The 21,493-nt window shown below is 38.6% G+C and overlaps 1 protein-coding gene across 3 annotated transcripts; it reads left to right on the top strand.

The window, feature by feature from the left end:
- The first annotated feature begins 59 nt into the window (after positions 1-59).
- LOC101852896 (DNA polymerase kappa) lies at positions 60-19,757 on the top strand. 3 transcript variants are annotated; one of them, XM_035970726.1, is made up of 12 exons: positions 60-232; positions 1,306-1,582; positions 4,057-4,331; positions 4,707-4,825; positions 5,718-5,870; positions 6,374-6,947; positions 7,875-7,999; positions 10,897-11,063; positions 11,533-11,662; positions 12,368-12,539; positions 13,691-14,465; positions 17,940-19,757. In XM_035970726.1, the coding sequence occupies exons 3-12, from the start codon at positions 4,112-4,114 to the stop codon at positions 18,025-18,027; spliced, it is 2,523 nt and encodes an 840-aa protein (XP_035826619.1). In that variant the 5' UTR covers positions 60-232; positions 1,306-1,582; positions 4,057-4,111; the 3' UTR covers positions 18,028-19,757. The 3 variants fall into 3 exon arrangements, with proteins under 3 accessions (XP_035826619.1, XP_005090219.1, XP_035826622.1); XM_005090162.3 differs by lacking the exon at positions 1,306-1,582; XM_035970729.1 differs by lacking the exons at positions 1,306-1,582; positions 5,718-5,870.
- Positions 19,758-21,493: the final 1,736 nt, after the last annotated feature.

Here is a 21,493-nt window from a genome sequence, read left to right as displayed (position 1 = left end):
GGGAGATCACTCTTAGGTTCTATTATTGTAAACATTCGCTCTTCATTCGCAAACTCAAAGTTTTGCTCTACTCAAATTTCCGTGTTCTGTGTGTGCTCAAAATTAGCGGGTGCTCCGCTTGTTTATTTCTGACAGTGATTGTATTGTATTCCAAGACGGTCCAAGTTGAAGTTGAACTTTATATTCAAAATCTAGTTACTTGACTTTATGCTGAGTAGGCTATGTTCGAGAGGTAGGGTGATTTTGAAGTTTCGTTCGTTAAAGTAAAGTCAAGACGACTCAAGAGCAGGGGGTTTTCAGGGGGGCTTGCCCTGGGAAACGCCGCGTTCTAAGTCTGAATACTGAATAGTTTAGCTCCCGTGCTATGAAACGTCGTGTTCTGAATAGCTCCCCCAATGCTATTTGAAACGCCAGTACTAGATTCCGTAACGAGCGACCACCCCAACAAACAAAATAAAGTGTCAACTCCTGAATCCCAAACCCTAACCCTAACCCTAACCCTAACCCTAACCCTAACCCTAACCCTACCCCTGCCCTAGGCCCCTAGGCTAGAACCGTACGTAGTCCCTCCTACCCCTAGCCCTCAATTCTACTCTGTCTCCATAGTGGTCGCTCGTTACGGAAGTCCTCCCCTAGATTTTAGATCTAGATCTAGATCTAGGTAGATCTACTAGATCTAGATCTAGATCTAGATCTAGTAGCCATATATTATATCATATGCCTGAAGTGAAGTGAAAGCTTTCTCAGTCATCAAACAAACCGTATTATACTTTGTCTTCGAAGTGATTGTTGTTCTCTCTTTTTTATTTTTCTCTCTCTCTCTCTCCCTCTCTCTCTCACCCCCCCTCTCTCTCTCTCTCTCTCTCTCTCTCTCTCTCTCTCTCTCTCTCTCTCTCTCTCTTAAACAGAAGTAAGTCAAGAAATTAAGACAGTCGAGCGTACAACAAACGCATTGGCAGGTCATGCATCAACACGCTCCAAAGTCCAAAACCAATCATAGTCTAGTATGAGCGCCCTGATCACATTGCCTCTACAGTCTACAGCCCGATCGTGTTGGCCTAGCTTGGATATAAAACTAGCGTTACCGACACCGGGGGTTAGAAGTAGCCACCTGAACAATTAACTTAACTGTCTACGCTATGTGTTGCCTCCATTGACTGGCTACACTTCCTGTGTTTTCCCATTCATTAATACATTACCCCTCCGCTCGTCACACGCGCCGTCACCGAGTGCACACCCTGCCCTCACCCACCCCCAGTAGACAGACCGACACCCCTTAGCCCCCACCCCCTTTCAATCACGCAGCATCTCAATGGCTGAACGACAGACAAGCCTTCCTAACTCTACCTTTCACCCTAGGCTTAGAGACTCCCATCTATTCTTAGCACCATCAATGACCTATGAACTGAGTTGAAGCTATATAGGCCTATATGGGAACAACTCTGAATCGATTCACTGCTCGCACCCACCGCACCATATCAAAGATAGAGTACAAATACATTGAAGCGACAGAAATGCGGTTTCTTATACTAGGAGTAGGAGACTGCACTGAGTATCATGGAAGGAAAAGAAATCAAATGAGGTAGGTAGTGCTTTGATGAAGTCCATGAATAGACAGGGTCCAAACATCTAGCTCTCACTGGCAAAATTGAAGGCAAACGAGGTAGGGGTAGGCCCAGTCAACCTACTTAGTACTTAGGGAACGTAAACAAATGGGAAACAGGGAAAGATCAGGGAAACGGGGCTTTTTTAAGAGCATCCAAGCAAAGGAATGAATGGAGAACCATGATCGCCGATGTCTGTCGCAGATCTGGTACTGGATGATGATGATTCGTAAATCATATCTTGTACAAGTTTAAAATACTGTTCAATAAGAACAATAGTTTTTAAAATATGGGAAAAATAATGTGTGGTAGAGTTAGTGAGGCTTTATTTGAAAGTAAAGGTCTAGCTTTTAGCAAAATTGCAGTACCGTATGTTTCAATTAGCTATTTTATTTTTAACAAATATAATTTATAATTAATATTATGATCTTGCCTATCACCACACCTCACATCAAACATACTTTTAAAAACTGACTTTGTTAAAATCTAATTCGATTTAATTTCGATATAATATTGTCAATAGTGTCAATAGGCCTATTAATGAACTGTGTAGCTGATCAGGTAGGCACAATGACTTGCACAGCCCCAACCCTCCCCCGAAAATTGTGATTTGCGATTGCCATGACAATGCGTGTTTGAATGCGTGCTACGAAATGATCATGATCTCCATTTAACCTTGTGGATTTGGGGTGTGACGTCTTGACTGCACCGGTGTGATGAAATGACTGTGTGACGATATGACTGAGGTCCCTAAATTTTGCTTTTTTTTTTAGAACAGGGTCTGGATTTAAAAAAATTAAATATTAATAATAATAATATAGATCTAGAATCCCCTCTAGATCTATGATTTGATTTTTTCGATATATATATATTTATTTTTCTCAATCTATATTTTCATTCAAGCCTTAGAATAATATTCCACAGATCCAGCAAGACTGTCATTCATCGAAAGAAGCTTAGACAGCCTAGATAGACTAGTTCCTAGAACACGACGCACAACTACTGTCTATTGTCTGCACGGTCGAGATCAATACACCATTATTATACTTAGTCTAAGTTCTCACTCTAAGTTTGAATCAAAGCCCAAATAAGCCTAATTATCCTAATAAGCTAAACAAAATTTTCCTAACTTTTATAGGTTGTCATGCCTAAAGGTGCACTGAGTACTGTCGAACCTACAGCAAGACTGCCACCCATTGTTGAGTGAAAAAGTGGACGTCTGAGACAAATGTCCGTCTTAGATTTAGAAGGCAGGACTGATACTGATGAAACTGAAGAAAACAAATCATTCCTGGTCATTCCCTTCTGAGGTCTCAACCTGCTTAGGACTAATTAGACTAAGGGTAATCTAAATGGGATTTTTTTTCAGGGGGTCCGGGGGGGGGGGGGGGGAGGGGAGTTTATTGTTGTTGTTGCTTTACTGGTTTTTCAGGGGGTTGATATTGTTTTTTTTTAACATTCCCTTCTGAGTTCCCCACTATAGTTGGTTGTAGGCTCAGACATGGGTTACATTTCTACATTGATGCCATCGTCAACGGCTGGATTTATCTGAATGTGTGAAGCATTTTTGTTCACACAACGAAGTCTCAGGCAGGACTGCTGTAATAAACTGTTAAATTCTACAAAGTGTATCAAATGATGAAGACAGTGTGCAATGTAAAACAGTATGAAACTAGTCAGACGAGAAGGTAAAATTTAACTAATGGGTCGCCACCACTTGGAGAATGAATGACGCTTCCTGTTCATGTCCATTTAAAGACTGGGTAAACAGTGACGGGTCACCTCACTTACGATTTGTGAGTTGTGGGTTGGGCTTGTACTTGTAGGTTATGACACCTCATGCTTCCCTCACCAGCAGCTGAAAATTTATTGTTATCCAGTGGTTAATTTGGAAAACAGTGGATGGGGCCTACCTACATGGTCGGACATAGGAGGGACTAACAACAATGACAGGAGGTGAATGGATGGCTCGTATACCAGCGTCGGGAGCCAATACTTAATTTATGACACAATGTCGGGCAAAGAAAGATTTGTGTGGCCGTTCTTAGACAGGTTTTTTTGTTTTTGGGAGATAAAATAGGGTGGCTGTGGTCACGTTGTACAGGTGACCATTGATAAATTAATTATACTTTGTGAAATTATATATAGAGAGAAAAAACGCAAGGGGGGAAATGGAAAGTGGCTATTTGTACAGGTGGCCGTTGGCCATATTGTGCAGGTTCAACGATATTTTGATATACATCTATGGTGCCTGTTTCTTCATGTTTCTTTGCTTTTTCCCTAATTGATAGTTTTTATCAAAATGTCTTGTAAACCTTTCCTTTTAGTTTTTCAGAGTGAATTCTTTTCTGTAGGCCTAACTACTTTTTGTGGTATTTTAAACTCCGTTAGAAAGCAGGACCTTTTTATCTTACTTTTTTGTTTTGTGTGACATTGCTCTTTTTCTTTTCAGGTTGCACCGTTGTATTTGCTTCAATATCTTTACATTTGAAAAGTAAAGATTTAAAATGGATGCATTAACATCAGAAGTACCTTCTACCTCAAGTGTTGCCCATCATGCTACAGGGTCCTCGACAATATCTGCAGCTAATGAAAGTATACCTGAGAGAGGCAAAAGTAACAGCAGCTCTAGTCTCATGAGTCGAATGGTACTCAATGACAACAAGGCTGGCATGGAGGGTCTGGACAAAGAGAAAATAAACCAGATAATTTATGAGGCTTCGAAAGGTAAGGTCATGTCTTGTGTATCTGTACACTTTCTGCTTGTATTAATCTTTGTATTTTTGTTTTGTCTGTCTGATTCATTTAGATGTACTATAACTAAACGTTTTTTATTATCAGAGCGTAATATGTTACTACTGAGTATTTATATCAATGTCTCTCTATTATGCTCTTTTGTACCTTTGTAGTTTTTTTTTTCTTACTTTGCAGGGGAACAGATTGTTATCGAGGGTGCTTCTGGTCGATCATAATTCTTTACTATCTTTCTGTTGTGTCTGTCTGTCCCTGTTATTTTCTGCCTTGCATTTAATGACTGTTATGATGTTGTAATCATGAATGTTGATACACTACTCTTTAGCTATCAATGCAAACATTTTACAGGATCCAAATTTTATGAGAATGAAAGAAAGAAGGAGGAGCAACTGAACTTGAGAATAAAGGAGCAACAGTTTCAAATGGATAAACTCACGCCTGGAAAACTACAGGAAGGCATAAGAGAGGTTGGAGTTTCACGTTGTCACAGTTGTGTGTTGTGAAAGTCTTAGGACCTTGTATTTTTATCCAAGTGTCACTCTGTGCAAAACATTAGCCTTGTTTGATCTTTTAACTCCATCTCCAGTAAGCTGCTCCCACCGGCCCATGGTCAGAACGCCTGTGCCATTGAGCTGTTGGCAGCAGCTCTGGCGCATTCCTTTATGATGACTTCAACGTAAAATTAGTTTTCAGTAGTTTCCGAAAACAGGTTTCTTGTACCAGTTCATTCATTCTTTTGATGAAAACGTATCAAAATGGGTTCACTTGTTTTGATTTATTGACCAATTTAGTCATGTAGATGTCGCTTTTAGATTTCATACGAAAAGAGGGCCCTGATATAGTGGGATGAAGAGTTTAAAATATTTGATGCTGCATAACTTTGATGTAGCAAGAAAATAAAAGTAATTTTTTTTAACCTTATAAGTTATATAGAGGGTGTGGAAGAACAGTGGAGTTCCTCACTTTCCATTTGACAGCAAACCTGACTTAGAGGCTTACATTATTTCAGAAGCCATTTATACATACTCGATCAGATATAATATCTCTTTTAAACTTTGAATAACTTTGAAAAGTGACCAGTCTCTGTGAAATAAAATGCAACCGCCTCAACCATTGCTCATTCTGTTCATCAGAACTTGGAACCTAATAATCACTTCACCTTTCTGCTTAAAACATTTTTGCTTTGATTTTGTTTTCTTATGCTGAATATTCTGTACCATTTCAAAACTCAAAATTCCTGGCTAAATAGAATATCATCATTGTTCGTAGAGCAGAGTCAAATATATTGTATCATTTTTCATATGGAAATTTTCTGAAATGTGCTTTTAATCTTAGTTATTTGTTTATTTCTTTTTCAAGGCAGATCGCATTATAGAAAACTTAAACCAAAGATATGATTTATCGCACACAATTGTCCACGTAGACATGGATGCATTTTACGCTGCTGTGGAGATGAGGGATGATCCAAGGCTCAGAAATAAACCAATGGCTGTTGGAGGCATGGGGATGTTGGTATGAATTTTAAAACACTTTACATAGTCAAAGTCTCTAGCACTTCCTACTTTCCGTCAGAAAGAGTATTGCCTTTTCATAATAATAAGCATGATGTACAATTTACCTTTATTAGCGCAGCTTGTAGCGATAGCCAAGGGTAATCAAATATGCTGTAATTGTTAGATTTTTAGTTCCGTTCCTTATTTCCTCCATTGTCAGTCCTTTTTTATCATCTTTATTTTGTAACCCATGAGTGTGTTGGGTTGGTAGTGGTTTTGTGAGTTACTGTCATTCAATTTTAGCATTAAGATGAAAGTCGAATCTGTTAATGATTAATTATCATTAAGAGTTCAGTATTTGAATCTGATTTTCTGACTTGATGAATTTGGTGCAGTACCCTTCTTCCTTAATGATGAGTAAAAGTTTTGTATTGTGTCATAAATATGACCAAAAGTTGTCATCTTTTTTATGTGGTTTACCACCATGCCTTGTGAATCTACTTGTAATTTTATGTTTTGCAGAGCACTTCAAATTATATTGCTCGTCGATTTGGAGTGCGTGCTGCTATGCCTGGTTTCATCGGACTGAAGCTTTGCCCAGATCTTGTAATGGTCAAGCCAAACTTCACCAAGTACACGGCTGTCAGTCATCTGATTCGTGAAATCTTTGCTACATATGACCCGAACTTCTGTCCAATGAGTTTAGATGAAGCTTACCTGGATTTTACGTCTCATCTGGACTGGCGAATTACTTCTTCCGCTATAGATAGGACATTTCTTCTGCGCCCAAGATCTGTATTAGATGCCTCTAACATTGAGTCGTCTGCAGATTCAGCTTGTGTTTGTGACTTAAATAAAGTGTTACGACCTCTTTTAGTAAGCTCAGATGAATTACAGGAGAGAACACTCTCAGATTTTTCAGTATCTACAGTGATTGAAAAATTGTGTCAGAATTCAGAGAGATTTAAAATATGTCCTGAGTGCCAGAAAAGTTTTCCCTCCTTCAAAGCCAAAGTATATGGAGTCAGCACGGAAGATGCTGTGCTGGAGATGAGAAATCGTATTGAACAACGAACTCTCCTGACTGCAAGTGCAGGTACATGAAATCTTTTCTTTTGCTGGAACCATTCCTTATAGATCTTTTAAATCTCATTACTTTTTAAGATCTTTATCGTAATTTTGACAAAGTTGTTTGACCCTAGAATTGGCATGTTGTCACATAATTGACCCATTTTCTATGATAGGCATTTTATAATAAATATACTTTGGAACTGTTCAACTTCTTTTAGTTTGTTTACTGTGTAGTGATTTCTCTCGTACAGTTTCTTTGCATCTTTATCCCTCGAAGTATTGGATTCTGTTCTAGGCATTAACTTAATGATGATGGTGCCTGTGCCAATGAAAAAAAAAATGTATTTCGAGACAAGTGTCTGAGCATGTAGATAAGTGTGAAGTAGGAAAGTAACCTTCTTTAGATGAAAAAAATATATTTGGAATGGAGTAGGGAATGAATATGGTAACTATCACCCCTGACTGCTGATTTCTGTCTCTTGATCACTGAAACTGGTTATGACTAGCGTATGGAGTGACATGCTACCGGTAAACAGGACTGGAAGAAAGAGAATTACACGAACGTGGGTGGGAACTGTGTATAGGGATGGATGAATTTTTCGGGGGAATAACTCATTTTTGCTGTCCTGTTTAATGAATCAAGACCAATTGCAAACATTCTGAGCCTTGATTGACCCGTGTCATTATGATGAAAAAAAAAAAAAGTAAGGGGGCTGTGGAAATCAGTTACTTGTATTGACGATTGTCTTGGACTGGTGGTAGTCAGAGCAGGTTCAAATGGACAAATGTTCACAATGATCTGTCATGATTTCTCTAAGTGTTCTTTACTTTAGAGGGTGACATGTGACTCACGCAATTAGAATTTTCCACTCTATTCTGTTTGTAACTTTTTGTCTATGCTTAACCCTTAACCAAACAGTATATATTCTGTTCCAATATGTTTTTACCTCAGGTATTGCTCCTAACACGATGTTGGCGAAAGTCTGCTCTGACAGAAACAAGCCTAATGGACAGTTTCGCATTCAGCCAAGCAGGGAGGAAGTCACAAATTTTGTGGAAAGTCTGCCTATACGGAAGGTACTCTTGATGCCAATCAAATTAAATCTTGAGTGGACAAAAATTTTTCTGCTAGTTTTAAAAGTTTACTCTGGGCTGTGAAAATTTTCATTGTCAGTTGGAAAAGAGAGTTTAGTTTTGAAGTTTGAGCATTACTAAGTTGAACGCTATGTTACTTCATTCAACTTATTTTAGATAGAAGTATAATTTAACCCTTAAAACCCTATACCGCTGGTAACCGCTTACGCTGTATGTTCCTTTTCTGCTGCATAGCAGCCAACCACTTCGTAACTGGTACGATTTCACCTCCCGGGAAAAAGAAAATTGTCTCCTGGAAAAAAAAATTGTCTGCACTGTAAAGCCTCGAAATCCCGCCCCGCTGAACCGTGTATCGTAACAATAGACAAATTGCTTGGTGGAAAGAATCGATGTACTCATTACCAGCAAAGACTGTGCATAACAAGATAGTTCACTAGCCAAAAAAGCTTCCTCGGAAGTCTGCACATTGGTTCAGAAGGCGTGGCAGTCTTTGTTTTGAAGCTCTCTATTATTTCTTCAGAAGAATTATATTAGAAATAGCACAGTTTATAAATTGGTTTTACTTTTATTGTTTTTAACACAAGTAGGGTAACTGAATGCAAAGTCCGCACTTTTTCAAAGAGTGTGCCACCGAATTTTGAGCACTCTTTTTTAATTTCCTCAAAGAGAGGAGTGAACTATCTTGTTATGGTACTTGGTTCGAGTGACAGGATGTTAATGGATTCTGTAACAATCCCAGCCGATGCCTCGCATAGCGATAGGTCTAGGCCTAGGCATAAAGATTTTTTGGGGGTTTTTTTGTATTCTCCCTCCGGGTCGTAGGTCATCGCAAGTTTGAATAGCCTAATGGCGGATAGACAGAACTGTTGATTCTGATTTTGAACTGCCTAGACTGTCGCATACTGTTTGCTAGATCTAGATCTATGAGTCTAATATACTATTAGATTCAAAATCATGGAGCTCAAGCAAGCTAAATCTAATCACAAACAATGTTTTCGGCAAAATATTCTGAGGAGTTAAAAAAATTTGAAAGACTTGGTCATTTCATACTTGGACTCCTCACCATTCCTCACTCATATTGTGAGTGCGTATTTAGCCAAGTGAGAAAAATCAAAACTGATTTCAGGGGATCCCATAGCACAGACATGCTTGCTGGACTTCTGATCTTAAAGTCTGACTCCACCCCTTGTTTTGAGACAAAGTTTTCACCAGTGTTCCCCAAGAGGGCTAAAGCTGCTACTTTTGCTGCTACAAAAGTAGCAGTAAAGCCACAATAAACTGCTTCACTGGACTGACTGAGTGGCATTATCATTAATAATAATAAGCTGTGAAATTTTATTATGTCTAAAAGGTAAGCAGTACAATGTAGTTAGTGTATATATAAAAAAAGGGAGGGGGCACTATCACTTATCCTAACAGTGTGCGGTTTTTGATGAAGTAGCGTCACGCGTTGGGGTGTTCTAGTTTTGCATCTTGGAAAGTTGGCCGCTATGCTGCTGGTAACCGCTAGCCAACTTTATCGTTTAATTCCCAGTGTTAGAAACAGGGATGTAACTCCAGATGACTCTGTTGCTAGCAGAAAATATTGATTTGATAATGTCGTAAGGGCAGGGCAGTTCTACTTCAAAAGTTTGGAATTTTTGCGAGTTAAAAAAAAGATTAGATAAAGTGACTTTTCGCTGCCAGGCCCAACAGGCTGCAAAATTTTTTACATTTTTTTATCCTTAATGATGATCTCCGAGTCAGATTATAGATAAATATGACTGTTGAAGACGATTGCAATGTTTTGCATGACACCGATGATGATTTTGATGATAGTGGAAGAGGCAGGGGATCACCACTAGAGCTGCCAGAGGCTAAATGTACAACTGGATCTAATGATGCTTTGACTGCAGTGGAGTCAGTGATCACACACACGACTTTACTCATAGAGTTGGTCCTAAAGACCAGTGTTTTAACCTTTTCCCATTTTGTCGAGACTGTGCATCCATACATAACATTTTCAAAGTTCAATAAAAAATCTAACAACTATTAAAGACACAGTAAATAAAACAATGAGCCAACTGATTTTTTCTAGTATCTCGATTTTAATTCAGGATTCTAGGGAGGTACGAAAAAAAAAGAATTCAGGGTCTTACTTACTTGTTTTACATGTCCACTGTGTTGGGGTCACTGCAGTCGGAACATGTCCATCTCTGCTTTCCCCCCCTCTTCAGGATCCATCCCAAAGTCTGTCTGCTTATAGTCTCCATCATAATCTGGTTGGAGATCCGTTGGACTGGTCCGCACAGATGGCTGTGTTTCCCCTCTCCTCTTTGGATCCCCCTCTCCTTCAATCTACCTAGAGTGTGGGAACCGCTATCCGCCCTATTCTTCCTCAAATTTTCCCTTACCGTGGTTAGGACAGTTGATGGGTCCAGTGTCAAATTCCCTCCCACTTTTTGTCAGGGTTTTAAGGGTTGATTGGCTTGTTGAAGTTTTGCTCCCAAGTAGATCTTTTTTTATTATTTCATCAATTCATATTTAATTAGAAAGCTTTTGGCTTGCGATACCTCTCACATAGAGCTTCTTAAAAAAAAAAATGTTTCCTTTATGCACTTTTTTCTGAATTATATTTTTTAAGTGTAAAAACTTATTTGTAAATTCAGTGAGAAGTACTGGTTAACATTGCACCCTTTTTTAAAAAGGGAACTCAGATAGTATCTCAAATATTCAAGCATAGATCTAGATCTACTTCAACATTTTAGTAGCAATGGCTTTGATTTAACAGGTTTTTTTTCACAGAGTTGAGATTTTAAGGAATTTAAAGACTTATAGCATGATGTGATTTTTCTGTGTAATTTTTTAGAAGGAATAAATGTTTCTTTTAAAAAAAAAAGATTTCAGGTGTGGGTAAAGTGACAGAAAAGCTCTTGGGAGCTCTTGGTGTATCCATCTGCAGCGACCTGCACCTACAGAGAGGTGTGCTCTATCACCTGTTCTCACCCACATCTTTCCGTTACTTCATGAGGATATCCTTAGGCCTTGGCTCCACCTTGATAGAGAGGTGAGAATACTTTCACTTGGTTTCACTTAACCTCTGTATCAAAAGGGATCACATGAATAAAAATTATGTCCTGAAAATCTTGATTCTTTGTGGGTCGCAAAGATTTTCCGGGACCACCATGAAGCTTAAAACTGATGTTTGGGTTTTGTTTTACTGTTGAAATTGTGATGAGAATAAGACCTGTTGTTTTTTTTAATAGAACGTAGAAGAGAGTGTTCTGACCATACTTGGTTATGGAGCTTAATAGTTTGCTAGTGTTTAATGGTAGAAGGGAAAAAAATCAGAATTGTAATGACAGGTACTTTAGCTTGCTGTCTTGTTCCACCGCCACTGCAAGGCAAGTGGCCTGGTTAACATGGCAGTCAGCAGAGCTGAAAGTATATATTATGGGAAAAAACCCAGACCCAATGTCCACTGGCCCCTACGTAATTTTGCGTTTGAGATCACTGTCTTACTGTGTACCCCTCAGGGACGGCGAGAGAAAGAGCATGAGTACAGAAAGAACCTTCAACGAACTGAACCAGCCTGAGGAGCTGTACGAGAAGTGTAGAGAGCTGAGTCGTGCTCTGGCAGAAGACTTGCAGGAGGACCGCCTGGTGGTGAGTAGCGTGGTCGTACAGTCGAACCTGCTCTAATGACCACCTGTATCAGAAATTTACTTGTGTAAATGGCTACTTCCCATTTACCCCCTTGCATATTTTTTACAGTGAGATGGTCACTCTTCTAAGATGGCCTTTTTTCTCTGCGACAGTGAGGGGCCGGCCATCTTAGACTGTTCTGACTGTACTTGGATGTATGATGGCTGCACTCATGGAAGGACAGACATAAACTATTTTAGATAGCCATTACTTCCTTTTGGATTAGATATCATTTGTTGTGTTGCAACATGAGAAGCATCCCTGTATCAGTCTCTCTGTCTGATTGACTGTCTTACTTTAGAGGTGCTAAGACATAAAAAAATCCTGGTTTCTGTCCTTTCTGATTTGATCTGATTTGATGTTAAGAGAGCTGGGGTTTTTTATATTAAAAATAAATTAGTTGAATAAGTGATGCTTGAGTTTTAACCAATTGTGATTAAAGATATCTTGGCAGAGAAAGCGGAAACGGCTGGAGTATAACATCTATGTTGTCAGTGGACCTGGCACCTAAAGAACATTTTTAGAATAGTTATTCTACATATGAGGTTATGGATATCATACCTCTTTTGCTTATTTGTCATTAGAAGAATTTTTAAAAAGCAATTATTTATTTTTTAAAAACTTATTTATTATTTTTTTAAAAATAATTTTTTATTGCGTTCGCAGGGGAAAACAGTGACGTTGAAAATCAAGACCGTGGCGTTCGAAGTGAAGACCCGTAGCCATACTTTACAATATGACACAAATGATGAGAACAAAATATTCCAGGCGGCCAAACAGCTTCTGAAGACAGAAATGAAAGCTGAGGCTCCCCAGCCCCTGAGGCTCAGACTCATGGGTACTCAATCTTAACCTTGTCAGACTTAATCTCCCCATCTTAAATAACCTGTGCAAGTTGAGCATATCAAAGATCCCTTGGTGGTCCTAAAATTGATAAATGTAGGCTTTGGCCACCACCTGAGCTAAATTCAAAATTAATTCCTACCTAAACTGAAAGTACACTAGTCTGTATGAAAACATTTAGAGTACCTTTGAAATTGGAATGTGGCTGCCTGAAGGCTATAATTTTATAGGGTCTTCCATTTGCACTGAATGTGACGTTTAGAGCTGAGGGGTTTACTATTTTTAATGTATGACCAGGTTTTGTCTAGACACTTGTCTATTATTGGTGAACTGGAAATCTGGCTGAGTGTCTGATTCCTGGTAAATCGAGTATATGTATATGGTGCTTCGGCTTTAAGCCTTGATGCCTTTTATTAGTGACCACTCCCAAGTGTATTTTGCTGTGCTCAAAGTGATAATGTAGCAAGATCATTGAAAGTGACTGACTTTTTTAAAGAACTTTGAAATCGATACATTTTACTACCAATTCGTGTGAAAATTGTATAAAACCAGAAAATAAGTTTCAATCCCTTTTAGCACTTTGACATGATTTTTAAATTTACAATTTATGAGTTTTTGCCCTTCACTCCCAAGGCCATGTAATGACAGTTGCAGGTTCTTTCATTATTTCAACAATGTACACAGCATTTGGCTCTTCAGTCTATTGATTTGTGTGAATAGCAAGTTCTCTGTAGTTGTTAATTAAGTACCCTACTTTTTTTTCAGTGTCTTGTTTTAAGTGCTGGACTGTGGAATAGGTGACGATCCACTCATTCCTGTGAATGCTTATAAAGATGAAATTTTAGAAAGATTGTTCTTTGTTTCCATTCTGACAGAAATCTGTCTGATTTTATTGGATTTGCTGATAGCCTGTACTTTTTTGGGGGTGGCTTTATATTGTTTTGTCTTGTTGTGGGCACGTAGTTGAAGTATTCAGGGTTATTTAAGTGACAAAATACTGTGCGTCCTTGGCAGCCAGCATTGATGCCTAGACTTTATGTGGTCATCTTTTTGTGATGTAGAAGAAGAAAAGGTTGAAACCCAAAAGCATTTTTAGAATTCTGACTTTTGTCTTGTTGCTAAAGTTCTTCTATTTTTGTGTTCCAGGAGTGAGAATGTCCAAACTAAGTTCTGACAGTGGTCGTTGCACCTTGACCAGCATGTTCCAAAGGCAGATGGAGAAAAACTCGGTGACAGGGACGGCACCAGCAAAGGTGGATGTAGAAGACAAGCCATCTGACAGACTCGACTTAACTGGACTAGCAGGAACATCTGACGTGGTTGAGGGAGATTTTCACTGTATAGAGAGTACTGGAGATGATGACTGCGCAATAACCTCATCAGATTGTGATATGCAAAATGTAGAAAAGTGGGACCAAAATGATAATGGATGTAGTGAGTTTGATGTCAAACGTCTATTGGAAGCCAAGAGGCATACTGCAAAGAAAGGCAGCCAAGGGAAGGGTAAACAAACTGTGAGCATTCTTAACTTTGTCCGCAAAGCTGACGAAAAACAAACTCCTAAAGTTTGTGATGAAAGTGAAGATAGCAGTTGCAGTTTATTTGAAAATTCAAAGTCGGAGGCAGTTGTTGTGATTGATGGGGAATATGAGGAAGCTGTTCCTGAAAGAGGTGATATTCTTTTTGCAAAAGTCCCTTCAGAAGCTGTTCCAGAGTTTACCAATGAGGAGCCAGACCTTGTGCGTTGTCCTATCTGTTGTCAGCAAAAGAGAAACTGGCCTCTAGATTTGTTCAATGACCATGTGGACCTGTGTCTCAACAAACAAACCATCAAGGATATTTTACAAGATCAAGAGTCTCAGATGGCTTCGACATCGTCCTCAACCCCCTCTGACTTGAATATGACTACCAACAGGAAAAGGTGAGAATATATTTTGATTACAATAAAGTGCGTACATAGTGAATTCTTTTTGACATCGGCACTGATGCTTTGGTGTTTATTTTCAGCACAGTCCCTTTAGCCCAATTTCTGTCAAGTGCCTATGAGATCGGCATTTTCTTTGCCACCAAACTGTTACTGCAGTTTCCGAAAGCGGTCCACACGAACCCTGGAAATACCAACGCTGAACGAATGTGCTCTAATTTTAGAAAGAAGGACCTCTCGTAGTTACCAGAACTTTTTTTGAGCAAGAGGAATAAAAAAGATTGTCCGTTATTTGTCTTAGAGCCCCCAATGTCTGTGACTCTACAGGTCGGTGAAAATGGCTTTGTCTGGTCCTCAGCAGTTTCTGAAAACGGTTTTGGTGAACCCTGGATACTCCGATGCTGAAGGGAAGTGCGCTAACTTTAAAAAGAATGACTCCTTTTAGTTATTAGAGCTCTTTTTGAGCCAGGGGAACTCGAAAGATTGTCTGTTATTTGTCTTCGAAACCCCGGTGTGTGCGACTCTGCAAGTCGGTGAAAATGGCTTCGTCCGGTCCTCGGCTCAGAAGGTTTGCACTTTTACTTAGAAGAACCCATATAAAGTATATTTTTGGAAAGCCAACACCGTGAAGATTTCATTTGTATGCAACAGTTTTCTTAACAGGAGGAGCTACCCATGAGGACCATTTTCTATGTTTGTTGCCCAAGATCAAATCTGAGTACACATATAAGTTAGGCAAAGTAAAATCTATTGATACGCAATTTTATTTTGGCATAGCTACAGCAGTTGCTATGGAAACGGCCGCCATCTTGAAAATAAACAATGAATTTCAAATCCAGAAGGCTTTCTTATTTACTGACGAAATTTGGTGAGAATATACCTGAACCAGACCCTATCAGAGTAACAGCAAGTTTTTTTCAATAAGTGCAAAAGAAAAAAAAAAGAGAATTTTCACAAAGTATAAAAAACGTTTTCTAAAATTAGGTTGCGTAATCACTTGCCAATGGAAAAGTGTTATTGCTTTTGCAAATATCTCTTAGTTACATTGATGGCAGCCTTGCCATCCATGTTTCCTGAAAGTTTCATGTCTAAAGTACAAAAACTAAGGAAGGACTTGGGAAAAAAAAACTGCAAAAAAATAACATTTTGCGAAAAACGACAATTATTGTGAAAATTCACTATATTAATCCATCCTTATGTTTTAAAATGCAATTTACGAGAAGAATAAACACTTCCTCAATTGTATCCATGCTATTTTTAGACAAAAAATGGTTGATCTTAAAAAATCTGCCAACATAAAATTTGCATAGCCTGACTCAAAACCTGCAAAATCAAGGGTCGCTCCTTCCCTTAAGAACATTAATTTTGGGAGATCCCAAGTCATGTAACTGTTACTGTTTGACTATGGCGGCCATCTTGGGTTTTAAGGGTCACATGACCTTGCCGAAATGTCAAAATAATAAATTTTGTCAGCGTGTGATATAACTTTTTTAAAGAGCTTTCCAAATATATATAGTTTTCTTGTCTTTGTATTTGTCCAATGTACTCATTTCTTACGTTAAAAGTGGGTGGTTGGCGGGTGTTCTGGTGTGGTTTACTTCTTCTTTCCTATCAAACCTCTATCCTTTTTATCTCCCCTCCTTCTTTTTTGTGTTTGTTACTCTTTTGTAACACCTCTAATCTTTGGCACTTATATGACCTTATTGTGTTGCAAGTGCAGTAAAACATTTACTAAAACTAAACTTACGTTTAAAGTAATTAAAGATGCACCTTTGTTCCTAAGACCTTCCCAGGTGCAAGTTTGCCACCAACAGTAATAGGGTTAATGGAATCATAGTAAAGTTTGGTTAATAAATACTTTTCTTTTTTATGTTAGTAAATCGTAAGTGGATCAAGTGTTCTTTTGTGTACTCATTGTGGAACTGAAAAAGCATTGGAATATAGGCCTACCTTGATAATTAAATATTCTTCTAAAATTCCAGTGATTTGTGAAATGGCCATTGTGCATACAATTAAGTTGCAAGTGATGTTAAACTCTTACTTAAACTATAAGTGCTGCAAAGTTAAACTTTGACAGGGATGTTTATGTAACTGCTACATTATTTTATTTTTTAAGTGTCTAAATTACTTTATAGGCCAAGGCTAATATACTTCCTCAGAGCTATGTAATCATCATCCTGACTGTACATTGTTGTTATCGATCAGGTGACTGTACAATGTGAATCATAATTTGATGAATCAGATGCCCGATACGATAAATACATGTTTCTGAGACCACACCTTTCTTGTCGATTTTTGTCCTCATAGTTTAAAGGCTTCTTTATAAGGAAAGAAAGAAAGAATAGAAATACCATTAAAAAAAATTTTTTTTGGGGTAAGTGTTTTACGGCGCGCGCAACTGCATAAGGTCATATGAGCGCGTGGGACACACCTAATACTTTTAGTTGGTAGGAAATTTTGAATTTTTCCCGGGTGGCGGCCGAAGCCTACTCTTATCGATTTTAGACCACCAAGGGATCTTTAACGTGCGCAACTTGCACACGGGCCCTCCGAGATTTTTTCGCCTTTGTCCGAGAAGGCTAGGTGTAGATCTTTCCTAGCAGAAGATCAGGGGTGCGGCAGAAAGACAGCTGTGAGGAGTCAAGGAGTAGCAGTAGAAAGGCTGCAGAAAGAGTCAGGAGCCCAGAGGAGGGGGCAAAGGAGGTGAGGGGGTGGGGGCAGAAAGAGGAGACGAAAGCAGACGACACAATATTGCTTGAGAGCAGGAAAGTAGGTGAAAGGAGACAATTTTAGAGAAGAAAAATTTTTCGGTCGCTACCCGGATTCGAACCCGGGACCTTTGAATGAGAGGCCAACACCTTAACCTCTAGGCCACGAGAGCCCCCTATACCATTTTATGTCCTTATAGAAAATTACAATGGGATATACAAAGGTGTACATGCAAAATACTATTCCTAACCATTGTTGGCTGCTGCAGTGTGGCTCACTGTTTTTATGCAGGGTTAATTAATGCATCTTGTACTTGCTCAAGAGCATATACCCCAGCGACCTTCTGTCTATCAGCCATTGTCACCTGATACTGTTTGACATTTTTGTGTGACAGAGTCCACTCATCATTTGACATTAGAAACTTTCCTGCTGGTTTGGATATCTGCTTTTTTTTGTTTGTTTTTGTAATTGATCAAGAGATGCATGATCTTTCTCTCCCAGAGTATATGCCATGAAGTGATAGGAGAACATTCTCTTCTACTTCTACTTTTGTGTAGTTGTATTGTTGCCTTGTCTCTGTGTCTGGTGTCAGAGGGAGACAGGTAGCTCAGATGTCATTTTGCACTGAGCAGTGGAAAAGGTGATGTTTTCCTGTTTTGTATCAGTGGTCACGTGATACGCTCATTAATCAGAAGATGAAATAATACATATGAACTCATTTTATATATATATATATTATTCTTTCTTACTTTTTCGTTCCAGACAAAAGCAGGATGTCCAGCTTCCAAGCCAGAAAAAAGGGGTCAAGCGATCTAAGGGCCAGTCAAGTTTGTTGTCTTTCTTCAAATGACCTTTGACTATAGTATGAGAGCAATACTTTTGTGTGATCTTTTCAACATATGCATCGTAAGGTCTGTGTTCAACTTAAAGTGGATGTATGTGAATGCAAAATTGTGCCATATTGTGTTCATTTTTGTCATAAATCTTATCCCTACAGCTATTAGGTTAAGTCTGTGACCTACTGACTTAACTGCATTAACTGTACAATGCTGAATTTGTTTGAGTGAGTGAGAAGCCTGTGACAGAGTTTGAATGTACAATATAATGACTGTGGGTGGTCAAAATCCATTTGAAAAATGAAGAATGTTCTTGTAGAATAAATTTTGACTCTGTTTGAGTTGGACTCTTGAAACTAGCATGATTTTCATTTGTCTTTATAGGTGACTTTTTTCTTAAGTAGTGCACCATATCTAAGGGCATGTCTTCTGTGGAAGAAGGAGCTTTTTCTGCTTTACTGGCAGCGTAAAAAAAAAAGTAGGCCCTACACTTACTAAGTTACAGTACAGTTCTGCTGTCTGACAGTATTTGATGAGTAAAGTACACATTGCAATGTTTTCTTGATCTCTCTACTGACCCATATTTGTTGCAAAGCTCACAAATTAAAGAGGAGAATAATAATAAACATAGAGGAGTTTGCTTTTGCTTATAATTTTAATATATATGATTCATGGCCCAAATGGGATGGTTAAAAAAAAAGTTTTTTACCTGTAGTTGTTTGATGCCCCAATTAGCGCAAATGGTATGATTGATACTATTATGTCAACTTTAATTCAAAATTTCTTTACTCTACTGTAACTAAAAAAGACACGAGGAAAGAGAAAAGCTTTGCTGTTTGCAGGCCAATTTTTTTCTGTGATATATATATATATATAGTAACAAATTAAAACATGTTTAATGTTAAGATTTGGAATTGTTCATCTGTGCATCATATTAGAAGTTAAAAAGAAACAAATAATTTTATTTTTCACATTGACAGCCTGCTTTTTATTTACCATCTGTGACTCATGTATTATCAAAAAAAGGAAAGATTAGAAAAGGTATATATTTTTACTTAAGGTCCAATATTTGAACAGAAAACAGCAAGGCTAGTTTGCTTCTAAACACTTGGTTGAATTCCTTTAAAGTTTGATCTATGAAAGCGGAGGTTTAAATTAATAGTTTAGGAAAATGAATGAAATCTTTACCTTAGGTGTCCAGTAATTTGGAGGGTTTTTTTTTTGTTGTTGTTGTTCATTTTGACATGCAGTGCAAATGTTGGCAATGTATTATCTCTTTGAGCTAAGCCCTAGGGCCAACTCACACTTGTTAATTGAATCTGAATCTGGTTAATTCAATAATTGGTCTTGAAATCAACAAATTCTGAAGCGTGCTGAAAAAATGAGTTACGTCTCGGATTCGAGCCCAATTTATGAGTATGAAATAATGAAAGCAGGCATGTTATACTTTTAAAGAAAATCAATCAATTTGACCCTAGTGTTGATTTTTGGCCAGTATCTCCATTTGTAGATAGCAAGAAGTAACTCGTTTTGTCAGCACCCCTCTCATTTTAGAATACAAGGTTCTTTGGTTTATCTCTTATTTTGTTGTGTGTGGCAGAAAACACGTATAGTACATCATGAGAACACATTTTTTCCTATTTATGCACACTTCTATTTTTTATTATTTGGTGATCAACATATTTGTGATACTTTTCTTTATTATGTTTGTTATGATTAAATAAAAAATGTGCCATTCCAATATCCAAGATTACTCCTCTGTTTTGTCACTCTACTTGTTAGGTTGGGGGTTTTTTTGGTAAGTGTTTTACGGCGCTCGCAACTGGATAAGGTCATATAAGCGCGTGGGGCACATTCAACTTTTTAAGTTGGTAGGACGTTTGAATTTTGCCAGGGTGGCGACGGAAACCTGCTCTTATCGATTTTAGACCACCGAGTTATTTTTAACGTGCGCAACTTGCACATGGGCCCTCCGAGATTTTTCGCCTTTGTCCGAGAAGGCAAGGCGTAGATCTTTCCTACCAGAGGATCAGGGGTGTGGCTGAAAGACAGCAGTAAGGAGGAGCCATGGAGTAGCAGTAGAAAGGCTGCAGAAAGAGTCAGGAGCCCAGAGGAGGGGGCAAATGGGGTGAGGGGGTGGGGGCAGAAAGAGGAGACGAAAGCAGACGACAGAACATTGCTAGAGAGCAGGAAAGGAGGTGAAAGGAGACAATTTTAGAGAAGAAAATGTTTTGGTCGCTACCCGGATTCGAACCCGGAACCTTTGAATGAGAGGCCAACACCTTAACCTCTAGGCCATGAGAGCCTCCTACTTGTCTGTGCAAGATTGTATTTTGCTTGATATATATATATATATATATATATATCCGTTTCCCGTTACCCTCATTCTATTTAGATGAGAAGCATGGTGCAAACATCATGCTACATTGTAGGCCTACTAGACCGTCATTGTGTACATCCAGATTTACTCAGCGCGGTTACTGGCGCACGTTTTCTCGGTATCAATATCAACTGAAAGATTGATCATAAAATCAGACGCCTCAACTAAGTTCTATTAATAATTACATCATGTTATCTCCTAACTCATTTGCCGAGAGATTGATCCTGAAATCAGACGCATCGGCAAGCCGAATTCTATAGGCCTATGTATCACCGTTGCCCTTGCCTGAATGATTAACTTTGACCCCGAGCTCTCCACAGATACCATTATTAATAGTATTATAGTGTTAAAGTAAAGTTTATCCCAAGGTCACGTCGTGATGGTCCACTTCTCGAGATTTGTATAATGTTGGTAATCAGCCGTGAGTGTGTGTGTGTGCGCGCGCGCGCGCGCACTCCTGAGGTGATAACAAGATGTCGCAACACAGTGACGGAGCGGCTTATAAATCCTTTCTTTGCAGTCTCTACAGACTACTACAGGCAACAATATCATCCAGGCTCTGGCCTAATTAGCCACGTGATCTATCGTCACAGGACTCAGAATAAATACGCAGTCATGGCAGCGAACACCATGACGTGTTGTGGTGAAACAGCACCTACTATAAATATATACTAACGTATTTACCAGGTACGGATTGAGCTATACCGCAAATCTCGGTTCTGGCAATACTGAGTTTATTTTGTTATAAAAGAGGGTTTTGCAGAAACCATAGCTCGGAGTAGCAAATTCTCCCTATATATAAATTAGGGCAGATTACCTTCTCTAACTTATCTGCCCCTATGGTTTTATGCACCCCGCATAATTTAGCCAAATCTGATCATTTTTTGCATAATTTCTGATTATTTTCCTTTATTATTCTTTGTTCAAATTAACAGAATCGCATAATTTCACATTTTTGGGCTCAGTTTGCATAATTTCAGAATTTTTCTTGCATAAAACGACGGGGACAGACTTATAGAGTAAGCGATCTATGACTTTTACCGGAATTTACCGTGGGTCTGGTATATATGACAATACATCATGTACGGTACACAAGTCTG

This window comes from Aplysia californica, unplaced genomic scaffold (genome assembly GCF_000002075.1).
Source record: "Aplysia californica isolate F4 #8 unplaced genomic scaffold, AplCal3.0 scaffold00013, whole genome shotgun sequence".
NCBI classification, from domain to species: domain Eukaryota; kingdom Metazoa; phylum Mollusca; class Gastropoda; order Aplysiida; family Aplysiidae; genus Aplysia; species Aplysia californica.
The sequence above is the reverse complement of the archived record's forward strand: the minus strand, read 5'-3'. Positions and strand labels throughout refer to the sequence as shown.

Coding starts and splice junctions, on each gene's coding strand:
- LOC101852896 (XM_005090162.3), top strand. CDS start 4,112: ATGGATGCATTAACATCAGAAGTACCTTCTACCTCAAGTGTTGCCCAT. Junction 4,332..4,706: donor AATTTATGAGGCTTCGAAAG/GTAAGGTCATGT, acceptor AACATTTTACAG/GATCCAAATTTTATGAGAAT. Junction 11,663..12,367: donor TGCAGGAGGACCGCCTGGTG/GTGAGTAGCGTG, acceptor TTGCGTTCGCAG/GGGAAAACAGTGACGTTGAA.